We start from the raw sequence: 22,842 nt of genomic DNA on the forward strand, positions 1-22,842 counted from the left end.
CAAAGCTCATGAGCTCAGGGAGCACGTGTAATTCTTTAATTTTATTACATATGTAGAAGAGACATGAAGAGGCATTGAAGAGAAGGATTTATTCAAGACTTTAGAACACTCCCATTGTCCTTTAAAGTTTTGTGTCTTGCAACTTCAGGGGAAGGAGGCCACTCTGAGCTCATAAAATGTGTTTAAAGAGACACCCTGACCCTCTCCCAAGGTAAAGTGGTTTCATAAACAGCACACCCTGTGTTTATACTCTGCCCTTTCTCTTTAGACCTCATCCAATCCTCAAAACAGTAGCACTGTGAAGTAGGAAAGGAGTGGTGGTTCCTGTGTTATGAATCAGGGAAGGAGCAGAGAGGAGGGGCCTAAGTGCTAGGATTGTGCCAAAGTGGGGCTAGAGGACCAGGCCAAGGCCAAGTTGGTATAGCAAGCCCTGGACTTATAAGCAGAGTGTATGTTTAATTATAGGGGTAGCTTGGGCAGGGGGAGAGGGAGATCTGACTGATACCAGGAAAATGGCATTTGCAAGAACTGTAAAACTCTCGTTTGCTTTTTTCACCATAACTCTCTTTTTTTCTATTCTGGATATTTAATAGTGGGGAAGAATGATCAGGGGCACCTGGGTGGCTCAGTGGGTTAGGCATCTGACTCTTGATTTTGGCTCAGGTCAAGATCTCAGGGTTTGTCGGATCAAGCCCCACATCAGGCTCTGCACTAACAGCGTGGAGCCTACTTGGGATTCTCTCTCTGCCCCTCTGCACACCCCCCCCACCAAAAATAGATAAACATGTAAAAAAATGATCAAACCTCACCTTAAGGCAGGCCACTACTAGCCCACGTAGTGCCATTTGTTCAAGTTAGAAAAAGAACCTCCTCTACCACACATGTCCTTGGAGACGCACAGGTTGATGAGTGGATTCAGTTCCCACTTATCTCCCCAGACAAGATGGTTTGCACAGTGCACAACTGCAGAAATGTACATGGAAGCTGTGCCTCACAGGCAGGCCACCTCCAGCTTCCAGCCACAAGGAAAGGGCTGCCTTCTCTCAGCACCAGGAGTCCAGCCCTCCATTTTGATTGACCCAGCTTTTAAGTGTTAATCTTATAGGTTCGTCTTTCCTGGGCTTCTTTTATTTCTGCTTTTGGCAGTTGTTTCTTTTTTCTGTATGGCATTCTGTGTGAGAGACTTTGAGAAGTAGAAAAGAGCAGGTTGGTTTCCTTGGTTCCTGCGTCTGTTTGTGTTTTGGTAGTGGGTTGAATGTGTGCTTTTCCAATATGATGTCATCATGGCTTTTGAATATTCCCCAGATACTCTTTGCCAAAAGTTCTTCAAAAGATAGTAAAATATTTCTCTTTCACCTCCTGTGGAACTTTGTACTAAGATTTTTAAAACAAAGAGAAGATAAAAAGGCTGGCCTTTGAGTACAACATACTACATGAGGGTACAGCTAGGTCACGTTAGGAAACAACCCATTAGCTGTCTTCTGCATTGTCTTGGCAACGTTATAGCGGACGGCCAAAAGCAAAAGGGCAAACTCATCAGGGGAAATAATTTTCAAATATTGTTTCCAAATAAGAGGTGCTACTTATCAGTTAATCATTGCTGTGCAACTGCTAGAACTTAGTGGCTTCAAACCACATCCATTTATTTCTCTTATGGCACTGGGGCTGGCTAACCAGGTCCACTGATGGAAGCTGGGCTCACTCACACATCCACAGTGTAATGGCCCTCTTATGTGTCAGCTTGGCTAGGCTATGGGTCCCAGTGACTTAATCAAACAGCAATCTAGATGTTGCTGTGAAGATATTTTGTAGATGGGGTTAACATGTACAGTCAGTTGCCCTTATGTAAAGGAGATTATCTTGTTATAAATTGAGGTATAATTGACATGTAACATTGTATTCATTTTAGGTGTACAAAAAAACAATTTGAGATATATATATATGTATGTATATATATATATATACATATATATATATGTATATATATATATATACATACATATATACATATATATATATATATAAAATCATTGCAAAATGTTTACCACAATAAGCCTAGTTAACATCCATCACCACACACAGTTACAAATTTTGTGTGTATGTGATAACTTTTAAGATCTACTCCCATTAGTATCTTCAAAGGTATTGTTGACTATAGTCACCATGCTGTAGTCACCATTACCTCCTTAGGATTTATTTATCTTAGAACTGGAAGTTTGTTCCTTTGACCACCTTCATCCATCTTGCCCAACTGCCACCCCCTACCTTTGTCAACCACCAATGTGTTCTCTTTATCTATGAGGTTGGGGTTTTTTTAGTTTAGATTCCACATGTAAGTGATATCATACAGTATTCATCTTTCTCCATCTGACTTATTTCACTTAACATAAAGTCCTCAAGGTCCATCCATGGTACTGCAAATGGCAGGATGTCCTTCTTTTTATGGATAAATAATATTCCAGTGTGTGTGTGTTTGTGTGTGTGTGTGTGTGTGTGTGTGTGTGTGTGTGACATTTTCTTTATCAGTCTGTCAGTGGACACTTAGGTTTTTCTACATCTTGGCTATTACAAATATACTTTAGTGAATGTGGGAGTATGGGTATCTTTGTGAGACAGTGATTTCTTTCACTTTGTATAAATACCCCTAAGTGGAATCGCTGGACCACTGGATCAAAATAGCAGTTCTATTTTTAATTTTTTTGAGGAACCTCTGTGCTGTTTTCTACAGTGGATGCAACAATTGATATTCCTACCAACAGTGAGATTAGCCTTGATAATTTGGATGGGTCTCATCCAATCAGTTGAAAGGCCTTAGAATCCCTGATTAATATGGATGCAAAAATTCTCAATAAGATACTAGCAAATCGAATTCAACAGCATATAAAAAGAATTATTCACCATGATCAAGTGGGATTCATTCCTGGGATGCAGGGCTGGTTCAACATTCGCAAATCAATCAACGTGATACATCACATTAATAAAAGAAAAGATAAGAACCATATGATCCTGTCAATCGATGCAGAAAAGGCCTTTGACAAAATTCAGTACCTTTCTTAATAAAAACCCTTGAGAAAGTCGGGATAGAAGGAACATACTTAGACATCATAAAAGCCATTTATGAAAAGCCCACAGCTAACATCATCCTCAATGGGGAAAAACTGAGAGCTTTTTCCCTGAGATCAGGAACACGACAGGGATGCCCACTCTCACCGCTGTTGTTTAACATAGTGTTGGAAGTTCTAGCATCAGCAATCAGACAACAAAAGAAAATCAAAGGCATCCAAATTGGCAAACATGAAGTCAAGCTTTCGCTTTTTGCAGATGACATGATATTATACATGGAAAATCTGATAGACTCCACCAAAAGTCTGCTAGAACTGATACGTGAATTCAGCAAAGTTGCAGGATACAAAATCAATGTACAGAAATCAGTTGCATTCTTATACACTAACAATGAAGCAACAGAAAGACAAATAAAGAAACTGATCCCATTCACAATTGCACCAAGAAGCATAAAATACCTAGGAATAAATCTGACCAAAGATGTAAAAGATCTGTATGCTGAAAACTATAGAAAGCTTATGAAGGTAATTGAAGAAGATATAAAGAAATGGAAAGACATTCCGGGCTCATGGATTGGAAGAATAAATATTGTCAAAATGTCAATACTACCCAAAACTATCTACACATTCAATGCAATCCCAATCAAAATTGCACCAGCATTCTTCTTGAAGCTAGAACAAGCAATTCTAAAATTCATATGGAACCACAAAAGGCCCCGAATAGCCAAAGTAATTTTGAAGACAAAGACCAAAGCAGGAGGCATCACAATCCCAGACTTTAGCCTCTACTACAAAGCTGTCTTCATCAAGACAGCATGGTATTGGCATAAAAACAGACACATAGACCAATGGCATAGAATAGAAACCCCAGAACTAGACCCACAAACGTATGGCCAACTAATCTTTGACAAAGCAGGAAAGAATATCCAATGGAAAAAAGACAGTCTCTTTAACAAATGGTGCTGGGAGAACTGGACAGCAACATGCAGAAGGTTGAAACTAGACCACTTTCTCACACCATTCACAAAAATAAACTCAAAATGGATAAAGGACCTGAATGTGGGACAGGAAACCATCAAAACCCTAGAGGAGAAAGCAGGAAAAGACCTCTCTGACCTCAGCCGTAGCAATCTCTTACTCGACACATCCCCAAAGGCAAGGGAATTAAAAGCAAAAATGAATTACTGGGACCTTATGAAGATTAAAAGCTTCTGCACAGCAAAGGAAACAACCAACAAAACTAAAAGGCAACCAACGGAATGGGAAAAGATATTTGCAAATGACATATCGGACAAAGGGCTAGTATCCAAAATCTATAAAGAGCTCACCAAACTCCACACCCGAAAAACAAATAACCCAGTGAAGAAATGGGCAGAAAACATGAATAGACACTTCTCTAAAGAAGACATCCGGATGGCCAACAGGCACATGAAAAGATGCTCAACGTCGCTCCTCATCAGGGAAATACAAATCAAAACCACACTCAGATATCACCTCACGCCAGTCAGAGTGGCCAAAATGAACAAATCAGGAGACTGTAGATGCTGGAGAGGATGTGGAGAAACGGGAACCCTCTTGCACTGTTGGTGGGAATGCAAACTGGTGCAGCCACTGTGCAAAACAGTGTGGAGGTTCCTCAGAAAATTAAAAATAGACCTACCCTATGACCCAGCAATAGCACTGCTAGGAATTGACCCAAGGGATACAGGAGTACTGATGCATAGGGGCACTTGTACCCCAATGTTTACAGCAGCACTCTCAACAATAGCCAAATTATGGAAAGAGCCTAAATGTCCATCAACTGATGAATGGATAAAGAAATTGTGGTTTATATACACAATGGAGTACTACATGGCTATGAGAAAGAACGAAATATGGCCCTTTGTAGCAACGTGGATGGAACTGGAGAGTGTGATGCTAAGTGAAATAAGCCATACAGAGAAAGACAGATACCATATGGTTTCACTCTTATGTGGATCCTGAGAAACTTAACAGAAACCCATGGGGGAGGGGAAGGAAAAATAAAAAAAGAGGTTAGAGTGGGAGAGAGCCAAAGCATAAGAGACTCTTAAAAACTGAGAACAAACTGAGGGTTGATGGGGGGTGGGAGGGAGGGCAGGGTGGGTGATGGGTATTGAGGAGGGCACCTTTTGGGATGAGCACTGGGTGTTGTATGGAAACCAATTAGACAATAAATTTCATATATTGAAAAATAAATAAATAAATAAATAAATAAATAAATAAATAAATAAATAAATAAAAAAGAAAGGCCTTAGAAGCAAAACTGAGGTTTCCCTGAGGAAGAGGAAATCCTGTGTGTGGTCTCAGTGTCACCTTGTGCCCTAGAGTTTCCAGCCTGCCACCCTGCCCTATGGATTTCAGACTTGTCCAACTAGCCCCCATACTTGTGTAAGCCAATTCCCTGAAGTAAATCTCTTACAGAGATGGAGATACATAGATAGATTAAAATCTTTCTGGTTCTGTTTCTTTGATAGAACTCTGGCTGGGTTTGACCTGGCTGCTAGGTCAGCCAGAGCCTGGTCAGTCTAGGATGGCCCTGCCGGGATGAGTGGACCTCTGCTCCACATGGCCTTTCATCCTTTAGCAGGCTGGCCCAGGCTTATCTACATGGCAGTGGCAGGGGACCAAGGAGGACACGGAAGCATGCAAGCTTCTGGAACTATAGCCTGAGAACTGGCACACTGTCTTCTCTTCCTCATTCTGATGGCTGAAGCAAGTCATAAAACTGGCCCAGGTCAAAAGTGGGAGAACAGACTCCCTTCTTGATGAGGGTGTATACAAAATGACCTTGTAAGAGGCATGCATGCAAAGAAGAGTGAAAATTTGAGGCCACAGTTGCCATTAATCTGTCACAGACTGTTTGATGCAATGGTACAGGAAAGAACAAACATCAAACCTTTTTTTCTAACCACCAGTATGCCTTTTCCCACTTGTTATGGCAGGTAAAACTACAAATTCAGAGCCCTTAATCTTCTTACTTACAACTGGGGGATAGTAAAGCCTACCTCATGGTATTTGCATAAGAATAATGAGATTTCTGTGAAAGCATCAGTTGTAGTGCCTGTAAGGAGCTCAGCAAATGATGCTTCCCCTTTGCCAGCAACTCTTGAGCACCTACTGCATACAAGAAAAAAGAAGGCAACACATATTTGAGGCACAGGACTGGAAATTGAATTTAACTGTTTTTTAGGATCAATATATATTGGTAAAAATTATTCTCAATACAAAATAATTACTTGACAAATATCTTAGTCTATATGTGGTAATTCCAAAATAGCTTTTGCATTTGCAGGGGAAAAAGCACCTCATGGACACAAACATAATCCAATCCCCATAACTTTTCATGATTTTGAATTTTCTTAATTAATGGCACATTTGTAAATTATGTATTTTTTTAAGTTGATGCTCAGGTTTTGGGCTCAGACAGAACTGAATTCGAATCCCAGCTCACACATTTTTTTTAGCTCCAATACACAGGCAGATTTCCACAATCCCTAAAACAGAGCTTCAAATATGTATAATGGGGATGACAGCACCTCCTTCAGTAGGCCGCTAATGAAGAAATTACATGAGATAATACCCAATAAGTGTAGTTATTATTATTATAGCCAATATAATAAAATGATAGAAATACTACTTCAGGGTTTAGAATGCACTGAAATGCCTTTTTTGTTCAATTGTCTCAACTGCCTGCTTACTTCACCTGTTCGCACTTTTCCCTGAAAAAAAACAACTGTGACAGCACCAACTTTTATTGCATCAGCATGTTGGGATGTGTAGAGACTCAAGTTCTGTAACTGTGTAGAGTAATCTGGAGGCTCATCTGTGAACCCTCAGACTTGCACATCTCACAGTCTATCCCCAAAGATGGTCAGTGCAAATAAATATCAACACACAGGCCAGCATTAAGTAAACAACCCACAACAAAATAAATCAACATTAATGAAGATTAAGTGATCATAATTTATAATGAAAAACAAGAACAGCAGCAAGAAAGCATCCTTCCTGAAAACTGTAAGATTGCCAGTTTTAGCACGTGTTAAGCCCTGCTTGACAACTGCACTGCATTTGGCATACAAAGACAGGAACAAAGTGTGTCTTACGTCGTCTTTAGCACCGAACATTTCCGGACCTTGTATAGCAGCCAGATTTTTAGAATACTGAATTGGAGTCCTCCAAAAGCTCTAAAAATATGCTGATTTTAGGTTTGGATTGCAAATAGTCTTAACCTTTAATAACTCATTTATTGGAATACTAGTAAGTGCCTTCATGTATAGGCAAAAAGTGACATTCTATATACTTGAGCCTTTTTTTTTTTTTTACCCAAGAAAGGATTTTACAGTTGTGGATAAGTTCAACAGGATTCAGTGAGGTTCCTTGTACCTGCTGGTAACCTAACTAAAATTGGGTTAAACAATTTAAAATGTTGTTTTCTCCCTTAACCACAGTCTGAAGGTAGATGGACCAGGGCTGGTCCTGTGATAGTCACACAGGGCCAGACTGCTTCCCTCTTTCCCAGACTGTTGCCCCCTTCAGTCTGTGAGCATTGCCTCCCTTCAAGGTCTCGAGGCAGCAAGGGTAGCTCCAAGCATCTGGCCCTCACATGATCATTCGCAAAAATAGAATGGATGAGTGAAGCTGATCCTCCCCATGTTTGTCCCTCTTTCTTTTTAGTAGGGAGGAACTCTGTCCTCTGAAGCCCAGAGACTTGCTTTTCACATCCTGCTGGTCCAGATTTGGTCAAAACCCTATGCCCATAATGCAGAGGATGGGAAAGCAAGGATCTGCCATCTTTGGCATCTGACGAGGCAGGTGGCTCTGCCTGCAAGAAAGTGGGCTATTGGGTAGGCATCTAAGAGGGTCTGCCAATGGGGGTCAGGGAGGGGGGCAGAGGGGGTGGTCCTGGCAGTGTTCTGGAACCACCTACTCCACTCCCACCAATAGTAGTTCCATTCTTCTCTTTTAGATATTAGGCTTCCATATGAGATTCTCTTTGAACAAAAGCCCCCATGGATAAAAATCATTTACAACCCTTTGTTTTAGCACATGCTCAAATACCTAATATACTCAGTGAGTCAAAACCGTTTGTTCACTGTTACTTTTCCAGCATCTAGACCCATTCCCAGCATATAGGAGGAGCTTGAGTTAATTCCCTGTTGTTGCCCTAACAAATTACCACAAACTTCATGGATAAAAATAACACAAATGTATTATCTTACAGTTCTGGAAGTCAAAAATCCAAAATAGATTTCACTCAGCTAAAATCAAGGTTCCAGCAAGATCTCATTCCTCCTCAACTCAGGTCTACAGGTTGTTTCTAGTGGGAAGAACACCTCTTTTGACCTGCCTTTTTGATTCACAGCTCCAACCTGGATGTCATTGTTAGTTCCTCCTTTGCTCTATGTCCCACAACCACCAACTAACCCTGTCTCACTGCCCATTCAACCTTACCCTCTAGAACCTCCGGGAGTTGGACGCAGACATTCAAGTTGGGGAATAATGAAAGTGAGAGATGTGGGGCAAGGTCAGAGCTGGACTCTGGATTTAAGGGTGGTCCATGGGAAGCTGCTTGGTGCATCTGTCATAGTGATAACCAAGAAGTGCTTCAGACTGAAGAGAAAGGCATTGGGATACACCCATGATGAGGGAAGGACTCAGAGGAATTGAGGAGGAGTCATCAAAGGGTCCTTTGAGCTCTTCACTTGCTCACTCTACCCCACCTGCCTCCCCCCAGTCTTACTTCCTTTTTAAAGAAAGAAGGTGGGACAAAGAGTGACTCCTCTGGGTGATATTTTTCTCCCTGAAAAACCCATGAACACATATAGAGGTTTTTTTTTAAGTTTATTTATTTATTTTGAGAGAGAGAGAGAGAGAGAGAGAGAGAGCACAAATAGGAGAGGGGCAGAGCAAGAAGGAGAGAGAGAATCCCAAGCAGGCTCTGCACTGTCAGTACAGAGCCCAGTGCTAGGCTTAAATTCACAAACCATGAGATCATGACCTGAGCTGAAGTCAGACGTTTAACCAACTGAGCCACCCAAGGACCCCGGCCAACATTAACTTTAAATGAGAGGAAATCAGAATGGAAACTTTGCTCCTTCCTTTACAGCAGCAGCCTGACAAAGCCCTGCTTAACCACATGCTGCATTTGGCTTGTGAAGACAAGATTAAAGTGTGTCTTACATTGTCTTCTAGCAGTGGGGTGAAAACAGGAAGTTGTAGGAAAACATCAGGAAAATATTTTCTTTAAAAGTTTTATTAGAGGGGCGCCTGGGTGTCTCAGTAGGTTAAGTGTCCGATTCTTGACTTCTGCTCAGGTAATGATCTCATGGTTTGTAAGATCGAGCCCCTTGTCAGGCTCTGTGCTAACAGAGTGGAGCCTGCTTGGGATTCTCTTTCTCCCTCTCTCTGCCCCTCCCTGACTCATGCTCTTTCTCTTTCTCTCTCTCAATAAATAAAAAACATTTTTAAAAAAACCTTTAAAATAAAATAAATTTTTTATTAGAGACAGCAACATTTTGATTTATATATAAAAGAAGAAAAACATTCCTCCTAGAGAGCCAGATCTGTAAACCACTATTTAAAGTAGTTCATGTAGAGAACCTGCAATTTAATAAGACTAGGAAAAGGTTAGCCTAGCATCCCCTATATTTTTTTATCCCTGTTTACTCAATTATACAAGTGCTACCACAGCAAGAAGGCCTCTAATTGTGTATACTTCAGTGAGAGAGAAATGAGACTTGCCGTAAAATAAATTCTTGGGTGTAACTAAATTACACACCACTCCCCATACTTTTTTTCCAAATTGCCCATTACTTTAAATGAAAACATGCTTTAGAAAAGAACTGTAAACACTCAAAGTGCTTCTCAAGGACCAGTCTCCCTTCTTCCTGCTGATAAAATGCAGTTACGTTTCTGTTTTCCAATACTCTCCTGCTGAAGATCCGAGGAATCTTAAAACTACATTCACAGCTAACCAGTAAACTTGAGAATTTCGCTTTCACATCATTTGGTTGGCATGATGTGGCTTCCTTCCCTCTTTTAGCAAAGGAATCCACCTTCCTTCCTATTCATAAGACACCATGAGCATTCGCTTCGCTGGTGTAGTGTAGTTACTCGTTACACTCTGTGCTCCACATCACACACAGACGGGTTGTCATGCTCCATCAGGGGCTGCAGGAGAGGCATCAGGACCCAGGCATGGGAACCAGGCAAGCGCACTAGCTGGGGCACCCTGCACAGTCACATAGCTTGCTGAGCCTGTTTCCTCATCTGAACAATAGGAGATCTCAAACTTGCCCATCTCCTAGTGTCTTTCTGAGGATTGGATGATATCATGCACGTTGAAAACACTCTGAACACTAGCAAATAGCAGTTCCAATAACCGTTTTTTAAAATTGTTTGCTCAGGGGGCACCTGGGTGGCTCAGTCAGTTAGGCATCCAATTTCGGCTCAGGTCATGATAACACAGTTCATGGATTCAAGCCCTGCGCTAGGCTCTGTGCTGACAGCTCAGAGCCTGGATCCTGCTTCAGATTCTGTGTCTCCCTCGCTCTCTGCCCCTCCCCTGCTCACACTCTGTCTCTGTCTCTGTCTCTGTCTCTCTCACTCTCAAAAATAATAAATAAACTTAAAAAAAAATTAGTGGTTTACTCGAGGTGTTTGCTGTTTTTGTTTTTTAACAAAAAAGCTTCACAAAGTTTCATATTCAGGTTATGAGATGGGGAAATAGCCTCGTATTGTTTGGGTTGGGTTTTTTTTTTTAATTATTATTTCTTCCTGTTAAGATTCTGCTTCTCAATGAAGATGACCACTTCTGAGAACTACAGAACATTTTGTGCCTCAAACCCATCCCCACCTTCCTGTTGTTGCTTCTGAGAAACAGCGAGGGAGGCCTTAGATCAGTTTAAATAGAAGCCTAGGAAAATCCTCATGCTAGCATTTCATGGTCCATGATTCATGGAGAACTGCTTAGTATTCGGGGAGGTCAGAAAAAATTATAAAAGACTGCTCCTCACATTCATTTCAGAAACTAGAGAATCTCTTTGAAATCCATTGTTTTGAATCTTGAAGTTGATCTCTGTGCTTAATGTCAGAGAAGGAAAGTAGTCTTTTCTTGGTGAATTTTAGGGCAAGAAATTCATCTTAGCTATGATATTCTGTTGTTAAATAAAACCTCTTTGTCATAATTCCATTTGAAGCTGTATACATTTTTATACCATGAAATACACATACAGTTTAATACAAACAAGAACTAGAAAGATACCCCAAAAATGTCCTACTACCTCCTTCCCAGGAGAGCTTTCGTTTCGTGGTCCCCAAAGGGATATTTATTTATTTATTTATTTATTTATTTATTTTAAGTATTTTTTTATTAATTTCAAATAACTTTTTAATTTTTTTAATGTGTATTTATTTTTGAGAGAGAGACAGAGCATGAGGCGGGGGAAGGGTGGGCAGAGAGAGAGGGAGACACGGAATCTGAAGCAGGCTCCAAGTTCCAATCTGTCAGCACAGAGCCCGACGCAGGCCTCGAACCCACAAACAGCAAGATCATGACCTGAGCCAAAGTTCGATGCTTAACCAACTGAGCCACCCAGATGCCCTGTCCCAAAAGGATTTTTAAACATCAACACTATCTACATAAGGAGGAGCAGCGTAAATATCTGACTCCATGACCTCACCTCTGATACCAGTAAGAGACTGCTGATAAAGAAACATAGGTTGGTATCAGGGCACTGAGGGCAGCAGTGGATATGCTCAGGTACATCCCCATCCAGTGACACACAGAAGTTCAGCAGCATCATTCCACATGCATAGGTTCCCAGCAAGGATCCAGTGAGATTATAGCAGTAGTTCAATGTCCACTTTATATTAGGACCTGATCTGCTTGTGACAATGTCACACAGAATGGGTCCTGCAGGCAGGAGCATACACCAGGCTGCAATGAAAGCAGGTGGAAGAACGTAATTTCTTATGATTGGTGAACCCATCCGGGAGGCTACATTGCTCTATTTTTATCTCTCCCCCCAAAATTTCAATAGTTCAGGGAAGTGAGACTGACAAGACACCCATATCATAAGGTGGTGATAGTAGGAGCTCCAATCCTAAAGGAAAACATATACGCACCTCAACTAGCTGCTCTTCCTAAAAATGATACCAGAATCCAGCCTTGCAAAAGCAGTTCCTTGCCAATGCACCCACCCCGGGAAATAAAGTTGAATGCAATTCGCTTTTGCTCTCCTATGGCCCTGGCCTGACTGGAGAATGAGAGATAGAGACCAAAGCATATCCATAGTCCAAACCCAGTTTCCCATAGAGCCACAAGTCCTGTCTGGAGGTTCTAGCTATGTCACTGCAACAGGATTTTTTTTTTATTTCTCCCCTTCAGTTACCAGCATTGTATCGTAAATATAGCACAAGAAGATATGGCAATCTGAACTTGCTTTTGTGTGTTAATGGTTTCTCTGCAGCTTTGCCCATCTTCACCAGCATTAATTACCTCATTGCAGGCTATGTCTTGGCTTCGTATGTGTGAGTCATAATTGGCACTTACATAAAATCTGTGCCAATATTAGTACCGTTTCTGTCGGTTTAGTATTCTGTCGTTTCAGATTTAGTATTCTGCTTTATGCCCCCCAAACCTAGTTTATTACTGTGGAAAGGCACCTATGCCTCATCATACCCACAAAGCTCAACCTCACAATTCAGGCTTACAGGTGTCAGAAGGCTGACTAGATGGAGCACAACACAATGAAAGACTGTAACACCAAGAAGCACCCATGGGTGCCTAGGGTGGAAGTTGGTAGTGAATGGGTTGTACTTTCTCAAAGTATGCCTCACTGCAGATGCAGCTACAGATTATTAGGTATCTGAAACAAACCTGTCTGACATTTTGCTTCTTATATAATTGACATTCTGAATTAATGCCTTTCATACAGAACACACTTAGCACTTGAAAAGAAAGAGATGAGACTTAGGGCTTCTGGGGTCTTTATGGCATCTTTTTCACCAAAACCAAACCAGAAGTGTTTGCCTTTCATTAGTTGTTAGTGTGTGTGTGTGTGTGTGTGTGTGTGTGTGTGTGTGTGTGTGTAAGATGCCAGATTAATTTTATTTACAAAAAAAATTCACATAGGAATCATGAGGTTTATTGAGCATCAGTGGAAAATAACACCTCCAGTCAAACATCCTATTTACCTGGGCTTTCATGTCATTGAATGAAGTGGGCCCCATTCCTAGCACCACTCTGCTCCAAAAACCTTTTCACTATCAGGGCTTTATTGGAAGTAAGGCTGGGGCTCATATGAAGCAGTTGGGCAAACATACTAGAAGGCTATGAATAAAAGCTATGGATAAAAACCAGTCAGACTCAAGAAGCCACATAGAGGTGAGATAGGCTCCTTTATAACACAGTGTATTATTTTACTAATTCAGATTAACGTTGATTGCTCTTCTAAAACATGATAACTAGGTGTGAGAAAAATCTGATGCAGTTCAGCCTGTAAGATGGGTGTAAGTCTTATAACTCAACAGTGATATTAAAAATTAAGGGAGAAGACTCCCTAACACTACCTGGATATGTTCAATAGCTGTGTGACAAGCAATAAGCAGAGTCTCATGGAACAATCCTTTTCCAACAAAAGCTACTGAACTTCTTTCTGTGTAGATGCTTGTTAGGCAAACGTAACTTCAAACAGGTCCCTGTCTCAGGTGGGCTTCGCTAGAGGCAAAACCTCAAATGGGAATTCTTTGCAAGTGTGCTATTAGGGAGTGCTTTTAGGACAGGGGGAGAGATGCAAGATAGGGCAGGGGCAGGAGCTGAGCAAGGATGTGACCCCAGGTGGCTATCAGCTTCAGTCTGATCTCAAGGGGAACACTAGGGCACAACTTATACCAGAATTGTCCCATGTTGAAGGTGTTCTGTGAGCCCTTAGCAACAGCTGAGAGATGGGTGCACCAGCCAGGCAGTGGCATGACACTAACAGATCCATGGTGGTAGCTAAGCTCCTAGGATTAAATCTCCAGGAACCATGCTGTGTGGTAGGAGATGTGGTTCTCATCCTAACCCTGACTTCACTAAGGACATGATGACATGGCCATGGGCTCCTCAAATGACCTCAATGACCACCCATTTCCCCATCTGTAAAATGGGAGAGGGTGATGGTAGGGTTAGATTAGATGATCCCAATAACTCCAAAATGCAATGCTGTAAAATGCAATGATTTCAACAAGAGAAGTAGGGATAGGCTTACTGAGGAATAATTGACATTTTTCCTGTTCATGGAAGGAAGATAATGAATGCAAATGTGTTCCTGAATGAACACTCCATTAAAAACTCTTCTCTCACCTGGAATAGCTCTAGATACACAGGGAAATCTAAGAAGACAAGCAGTAAAGTTGCCCTGAAGGCATATGTTCTAAAAAAGAATGGCAAGGCTCTGATTTCAAACAAGTACTCTCATGGCAGTTTACCTTAAGGGGGCATTAATACAACCAGCCAACCTCATTTAACTGACTCCTACATCAAAGCAAATTAGAAGCAAGAGGCTGGAGTGAAGCATGAGCCACAGGCTGGCCCTGCAAAATGGCACAACCTGTAATGGAGAGCAGTTTGACAAAATCTATCAGTTATAGATACATTTACTGTCTGACCACACATCCCCTTCTCTGATAATTTATGAAATGACCTTTATATGAGCTTATTCACCATGCTTTTCCCAAAATAACCCAAGATTGGAAACAGCTCAATGGTCCATCAATAAAGGACTAGTTAAAAACAACAACTATGTTACCTTCCATACGATAGAATACTGTACAACTGAGAACATTCTGTATTGATATGGAAAGTTCTCCAGGATACACTGATAAGTGAAAATGCAAGGGGAAGAACAGTATCATTATAGATGAGTATGTATATTATGAACATATATGCATGAGTAATATAAGTACACTTTTTTCTGTATACAAAATGGAGGTAATGCCAGATTATGTATTTATGTTCAAATGTATCCATAGATATCTGGAAGTTTGTTGTGTATCGGGAAACAGATACAAAAAAAAAAAAAAACTTCTGTAAGTGGTTACCTATGATGGATGAGGGAGTGGGAAAATGGAATGGATGGAGACATAAATAGAATTCTCACCAAATGCCTTTTTATATAAACTTTCATCCTAGACTCCCCTCACCACCCCCCTCCAACTACCACTGGTTCTTCTGTAAGGAAAATGCAGCAGCTGCTTGATTAAAAAATAAAATAAACATTTAAAGGCAGGCATCAATCAAAGCTGGTCATTCCAATCTCCCTTATTTCATGCTTTAGTTTTCAGGGATTGGCCAGTGGTTAACCATATGGCACCCACTGCTAAACACTTCCTATCTGGCCCTTTACAGAGAGTGTGCCAAGTCCAGCTTTAAACCATGAAGTTGTTTTTAAACAACTATAACTACAACTATCAGTGAGCTTCGGGCACTGAAGAGTGTTGTGTTCTTCAAATCAGCTTTTCTGATCACAGATAGGTCATGCACCAAGAAAATGAAGTGTGATATTGTACCAGGAAGTCCAACAAAGACAGCATGAACTCTTGGGACAGACAGCCCAGGTTCCAATCTGGGTTTTGTCCCTCACTGCTACATGACCTTGGGCAACTTGCTTCTCAAATTATTGGCTTCTTCATCTGTAAAAGGTGGATAGTAATTGTGCCTCCTTCATAGAGTTGTTTGGAAAGTTAGGTATGTTAATGTACATTGGCAAGACGTTTAGCACAATACCTGTTAGTACTCTCACCTAATATTTTGATTTTTTATGTGCAGGGTGATGACCAGTTAAATGTATTTGGAGAGGATACCATGGGAGGTGAGTTTCCCTTACTGATCAGACCAAAGTTGTATTTTAGTAGCTTTGAACATGTCTTTTTTATTAAACAACAACTGATAGACAGTAAACTACTGACAGCATGCAGTTTTTCCTTAGCCAGGCTACACAATTAAGATTGGAACTTTTTGGATCTTTCCCCTTTTAGTCCATATCAAGAATCAAAGGGCCACCTTACTTAGAGATGCATTTCCTTACTACCCAGAGAACATGACCCTTGACATGCTTAGTGAAAATGGAATGTTCTCGTAAAAATATGTTTGGGAAACATTTAACACTCACTACCCTTTGGAAGAGACACATATAACAGCATACCAAGATTCCTATAAGTCCTGCAGTAAAGACAGCTGGCTAACTTTAACATTCTTCAAATTTATTGGAAGTCTTTTTCCTACATGGTAGTTAAAATTCTTCAGTGTGCTGTTGGGATGCAACCTAAGAAACACCCAAATTATCCTGCTTTGTAACTGTTGTCATGTTAAAAGTCTCATAACAACTAGCAAATTCAGCCTTCACTGTCTGAAAATAGCTAAAATTATGTGAATTTGAGATTGTCCAAAAGAGATAAGGCTCATGATTGTCCTAGGTAAAGTACCTTCTAACATGTCCACTCAGTAATAAATGTTGCTGTAACTATGGTTCATGGAAATATGTTTGTATTGACTGTGAGCACATGCAAGTAAGTGATCCGGCTTTCCAAATAACCCCAGCTCTAATCCTACACTGATCCATGAGCATGAGGTAATAGATAAAGTGTCATTTAATGATAATGGCCATAGCAGTATGTGAAAATCTCAGTCACCAAATGACATCATGGTGATTCATGAGGAAAGGCACATAAACATGAGCCAAGTGCAAATAATCAACTCAGTCCCAACTGGACAGGGATTGATTGATTGCCTAATAAAGTTTCCCTTTTTCCTGGCTATAAAATTAATATGTATTCCATGTGGAAATGTTTTCAAGGTAGAAAATATGAGCTATCTAAAACCTTATGACCTCTAAATAATCATGGTTAATATTCTAGTGTATTTTATCCCAGTGGGTTGGCTATGTACCTGTTTTTATATAGTTGAGAATACATGTGTATATACAAATAATTATCTCCATTCTTTTTGTGTATATCATAACATAAGCATGTTCCCAAGTCATTACAAACTCTTAACTTGTAATGACTACACTGCATGAATGTTCCATCATAGGTACAACCATACCCAATAACAACCATAGTCGCTTTCTTAGATAGCAAATAGATTAAAAGTTGCTCAGCTTTGTATAGAATTGTTGAATCATTATATTGTTCACCTGAAACCAATATAACCTTGTGCGTTAACTGGACAGGAATTTAAAAAAAGAAACAGTTGTTGCTTAGCTTCATAAAAGGAAGCTGGAAGTCTAGAGAACATGAGATGACCATCTGGTCCATGAGTTAAAAGCACCAATGTATGTGCCTTTAATAGAAAGCTCCAGATAACATAGGATTTTTCCAGTCACTGTGGACTATTCTGTAGAGACTGCAGCATCTCTTTGATTAGAAAGAACAAAAAATTTTATTCCTTAGTGTGAAAACCAGATGGTTCCCCAAACCCCAAATTCACATCTTTCCTCTGATTTTAGCTCCCCTGTCTCCTTCCCCTCCTGTTCCCAAACCCAATTCTTCATGTCCCATTTTCTCTTCAGAATTGGGCCTTTCCTCAGCTAGTAGTGGATTCCAGCAAAAAGGTAGCATTGTGTATATAAAAAAAGCATCCCAATTTTACTGAAAAGCAAGTTGGATAACTGTCAGGGGAGTGATCTCACTTTCAAAAGTACTTATCATCTACATAAAATATAAAGTGTAAGTCAGGCTCCTATCTGTTAATTTTAAGTGTAAAAACTGCAGTTTTATCACCAAGATAGGAAATAAAAACTTTGTACTATCTCTCAAGGTAACCACATTCTGCCCATCATTTTAGTCAACTCACACCCAGAGCAAGAGCAAAAGCAGCTGCCTCCAGAACCGGGAAAAGAGCCCTGAGTTACACCTAGACTGGGAATTTAGGGCTGGCTCCACCCAGTCTGGCCCCTCCATCCTGGGTCTCCCCTCAAGGTGGGGGTAGCTCCAGGAACTTCCACAGCCAAGGGTCTGAAACACACAGCTCAGGGGCCTGGGGTTCCAACAAAAACATCAAATACCTTTGAACTCTAGAATCTTTACTTCAAAACTTCACGTGTTATTTTCCATGAAGTGAAAAATCACAGTGTCCTATATTCTAATATATTACTGTCTCTTCGGTGTATATTACAGTTTGAAAAGTAGCTCCCTTAGCATAAGGGTTAAATTAAGAATAATAAACTATTCAAAATCATCTTCAGTTGCTCCATCTGCAGTCACATCTGCCCAACTAAGGGAAGCATCCAGTCTCAGATCTGTTTTGTTTGTCCAGCATGGTGCTCTAAAAACTTGACTTTAAATGTTAGTTCTTGTTAGCCATAGTTCATAACACTCCACACCCACCCTCCTCACTGGTTTAGAATCTCTGGCCTTTGTCTAAGCACATCAAAGAAACTCTTCTGAAAGTTCTTTGTGGAATCAGCCTGCTCCCACACACCCACCACCACCCCTGGGGGTGTTAAACTAAGCTGCTCAGAAATTAGCCAGTCTTGGGGCGACTGGGTGGCTCAGTCAGTTAAGCGTCCATCTTCAACTCAGGTCATGATGTCACCATTCTTGAGTTCGAGCCCCGCGTCAGGCTCTGTGCTGACAACTCAGAGCCTAGAGCCTGTTTCGGATTCTGTGTCTCCCTCTCTCTCTCCCTCTCTCTGCCCCTCCCCCACTCACACTGTGTACTCTTTCTCTCAAAAATTAATAAATGTTTAAAAAAATTAAAAGAAATTAGCCAATCTAAGGATTGACTTGAACATGGTGGCATCCTCTGACCCCCTCTAGAGCCTACTTCTTTAGCTTTTCACCATCATTTGCTCAAGATGGTCTCTAGAATACAGCAATACCTCCCTTACTGGCCTGTGCAGACTCCCACAGTCAACTGCAGAGCATCCTGAGCTAATCTACTTCTGCCCCCAAACTCTGTGACCCTGCCCTGGCACAGCTCAGCAGGCAGCCTGATCTCCATAACTAAAGCCCTGTGGTCTTAAAGCCAGGGTGAATTTGTTTCTGCTCTTCTCTGAAACATTCGTGGGTAGTTCTGCTGTTTCTTCTGTCCTCAGGTCCTCACTCTAAACATTTTTTTTTTTAGTTTCAGGACCCCCTGCTTCCAGGCTCAAGCAATAACCATTGGCACTTTCTGAGGCCAGAGACCCTGAGCTCACAGAGCCATTCCCAATTCAAGTTTGGGGCTGTGGTCATCTCTTCAAATAACCTCACTCTTACCCAAGGCCTCTTCGAATTTTGGGTTACTTTAGAAACCTGAAACATGCAACAATAATCACATCATAATTTTGGCCAAGGGACAAAGGGGACCATTTCCTCCTGTGGCCCATTTATTTACGGGAACCACAGAATCATAGGTATTTGAACCGAAAGAGACATTAGAGATCGTTGGGTCTGACACCTTTACCCTACAGATGGAGAAACTGAAGTACAAGGGAGAGGAAGTCACTCGCCTAGGTCTAGTGAGTTGAGAATAGTATCAAAAGTGTAGCTATTGTCTACCCATCCTTCATGGCCAGCTACTACACCACATGACAACTGACAATCTTTTAGGGCTCCACAAACTCTGGAGGGTTTTGCACTTTGCCAAAAATTCCTAATTATCCCTCTGTTTCAAAGTGGTGGCTCCTCGGTCCCACACTGTTGGGGTGAATGCAAACTGGTGCATCCACTCTGGAAAACAGTATTGTCGTTCCTCAAAAAGTTAAAAATAGAATTACCCTATGATCCAGCAATTGTACTACTAGGTATTTACCCAAAGGATAGAAAAATACTGATTTGAAGGGATACCTGCATCCCAATGTTTATAGCTGCATTATCAACAATAGCCAAATTATGGAAAGAGCCCAAATGTTCAGCAACTGATGAATGGATAGAGAAGATGTGATACACACACACGTACACACACACACGCACACACACACGAATATTACCCAGTCATCAAAAAGAATGAAATCTTGCCATTTGCAATGACATGGATGGAGCTAGAATGTATGATAGTAAGTGAAATAAGTCATAGAAAGACAAATACCATATGATTTCACTCATATGTGGAATTTAACAAACAAGCATGGGATAGGGAAAGAGAGGCAAACCAAGAAACAGACTCTTAATGATGGAGAACAAACTGAGGGTTAATGGAGGGAAGTAGGTGGGGGGATGGCTAGATGAGTGAGGACACTTATTGTGATGAGCACTAGGTGTTGTATTTAAGTGTTGAATCACTAAACTCTACACCTGAAACTAATGTTAAACTGTATGTTAACTAACAGGAATTTAAATAAAAACTTGGAGAAAAAATAAAGTAGTGGTTCCCAAAATTCAATCCTCACTCTCACCATCTCTGGGATTTTTGTTTCACCTCTATATGACCTATGCTAGATATTATTGACTTAATATTTTTCTCTAAATTGACTCACTATTATTATTTAAATAGATTTATTTTAGAAGGAAATTTTATATTACTACCTTAAATGGAAAATAGTATTATTTTCTATAAATAGGAACTGTATTTAAAATATTATCTTCCAGACTCCCCATTTGTGCTTTAACCCCTCTTTATTAAAAGAGATCAGCAAATGTTAAGAAAAATGTAAAATAACACAAAACTGAGATACTTAAGAACATTTTAAAATAATTTTAAAAATTATCTTTCTTTGTAAGTCATGCTATTTAATGGCTTATCAGTTTTGCCACCAAAAATTGATAGTTTGTGTTAAAATGAAATTATGTTACCAGGGTCTGGGAATAAGGTTGAAATGGTCATTGGTGCCTATAATTTATGACCTATTAACACATTTACTGAACTTAAGGCTTCTTATCAAATAAAGCTACAAGATTTTGGTTTTTACACAACATAAGTAAAACCAGTATTTCAAAACAGTTTTACTTGCCAGTAACTTAAATTATTCTTACTTTAAAGGTTTCATGGAAGATTTGAGAAAGTGTAAAATTATTTTCATGATTGGTGAGTAACAGCTCTCAAGTTTTCTAATGCAGTTGCTAATAAACAACTTGGTAGAGAAAAAAACTGTCCATTTCTTATTCTGCTTTGAATTCTGCCCCTTTTTCAGTTAGGAAATACCCTCGAGGCTTCTGGATTGTTGCTTTCATTTATGCAGTTTTATATTGTTTTTGGCTTTGTATCCTTACAGAATAGACAAAGTAAGACTCTAAGGAATGTCAGACTCCTGATTTTAGTTCCTCAGTAATAAAATACCTTATAATCCCATGAGTATGAAGAAGTCATATGCTAAAATCTAGCACATACATTTTCTGTTTGAACAATGAGCCACTGCTCACTAAACGAAATATATCCGTAACCACATATTCAAATGTATTTCAGTAACCATACCCTGCATTCCGTTTAGCTAATGGTAAGAAAATTTCATTTATTTTATGCCTCATACTGTGAACGTCGCTGGTAAATTAATTGTGGGATAAAATTCACCAGCATTTTCTAAGCACATACTGTGTTCCAGTTCATCTCACTTAATCCTTCCACAATCCTATAGGTTGGTGGTCTATCTCTATTACATATCTGTTATACAGATAAAGACACTGAGACTCAGAAAGGTAAAGGGACTGGTCCAAGCTCACATAGCTAATGAGTGTGAGAACCGACTATTCAGTTTTCCCCATGGAAATCAATGGGACTATTTGAGCAACAGTTATAATTGCCCAGAATAGCACCAAATATTGTCAAAGCACCTCCCAAAAGCTAGTACTTTTCCCTCTAAGTATTCAAGTCTTTAGAAAAGTTAATACACCTACCTTTTCATTTAAAAAATTTTTTCTATTCATATTCAGAAATAATGAAAAGGTCCACACATCTTCAATGGGTAGGAAAAAGATTAGTTATAGGCACCCAAGAAATATAATCATATAAACTTAGAATCTTGCACCCTAAAGTTGGAATGTTTCCTTGGAAATCTCTCACTAAGTCTCCCTCATTGTCAGATAAGGACACTGAGTCCCAGAGGATTTAAGAGGTTTGATTAAGGTCATTCAACCAACTGGTGGCAGAGAGGAGACTAGGGCTGCAGTTTCCCATCCCAGGGCTCGCCCCATTCCACCACACAGTTGTGTAGGTTGTTACCCTGGACTGTCTCCCTCATTCAGTCCTCCATCCCATATATACTGAGGCCTAGACCCATTCTGGGCAGTGAGGGATCACAGAGCTTCCATCCTAGGTGAAAAGAAGAACTAATCAACTTATTATCACAAACTTAAGGAGACAGAACAGCCTGGATTGAGTGTCTGGGGTAGAAGTGGGTGATCAGAGTGATCAGGCAAGGCTTTCCTACAGAAGTGATATTTAAGCAGGGAACTGAAGGAGGAGAGCGGGCAACGCAACCGAAGGGATTAACAGAGGTGAGAGGAGGAGGAAGTGCGTGTCTTAAGCAGTGAGAATTCTTGAGCCCAACCTGAGTTCTGTTTCTGACCTGCTTGCCTCTTGTTGACCTTAACCATGGGAACTGGATGAACTCTTGCCACACTTTTTACATTCTTTTCAAAAAGTAAAAGTAAATTATTTCTACTCCTTACTGAAGAGAAACTCATCCTCCTAATAGCAAAGAAAATTACCCTTTCCACATAAACTTTAATCACTTTTCTCGCCATCAAGGCCATATACAATGAGTTATATTCAGCTTTTATCTTAGGGGCCAAATTAGGAAGAGGAGAGACTCTTAACCCTGATGTTCAGTATCCAAAGAATGAGCCTTTATTATCACAT

At 40.3% G+C, this 22,842-nt stretch overlaps 1 protein-coding gene across 2 annotated transcripts in view; it reads left to right on the top strand.

Annotated features, from left to right (window-relative positions):
• The window catches only part of AK5 (adenylate kinase 5), a 259,867-nt gene that overhangs the window by 169,731 nt on the left and 67,294 nt on the right, over positions 1 to 22,842 (top strand). For both annotated transcript variants that reach the window (XR_006221606.1, XM_007079231.3), the window contains 2 exons: positions 15,895 to 15,937; positions 21,028 to 21,072. Coding sequence is in view for 1 of the 2 variants with exons in the window: in XM_007079231.3 (XP_007079293.2) it covers positions 15,895 to 15,937; positions 21,028 to 21,072 (88 nt within the window). In the remaining variant the exon portion in view is untranslated. The remainder of the gene's footprint in view (positions 1 to 15,894; positions 15,938 to 21,027; positions 21,073 to 22,842) is intronic.

Source organism: Panthera tigris, chromosome C1, assembly GCF_018350195.1.
Source record: "Panthera tigris isolate Pti1 chromosome C1, P.tigris_Pti1_mat1.1, whole genome shotgun sequence".
NCBI lineage: Eukaryota > Metazoa > Chordata > Mammalia > Carnivora > Felidae > Panthera > Panthera tigris.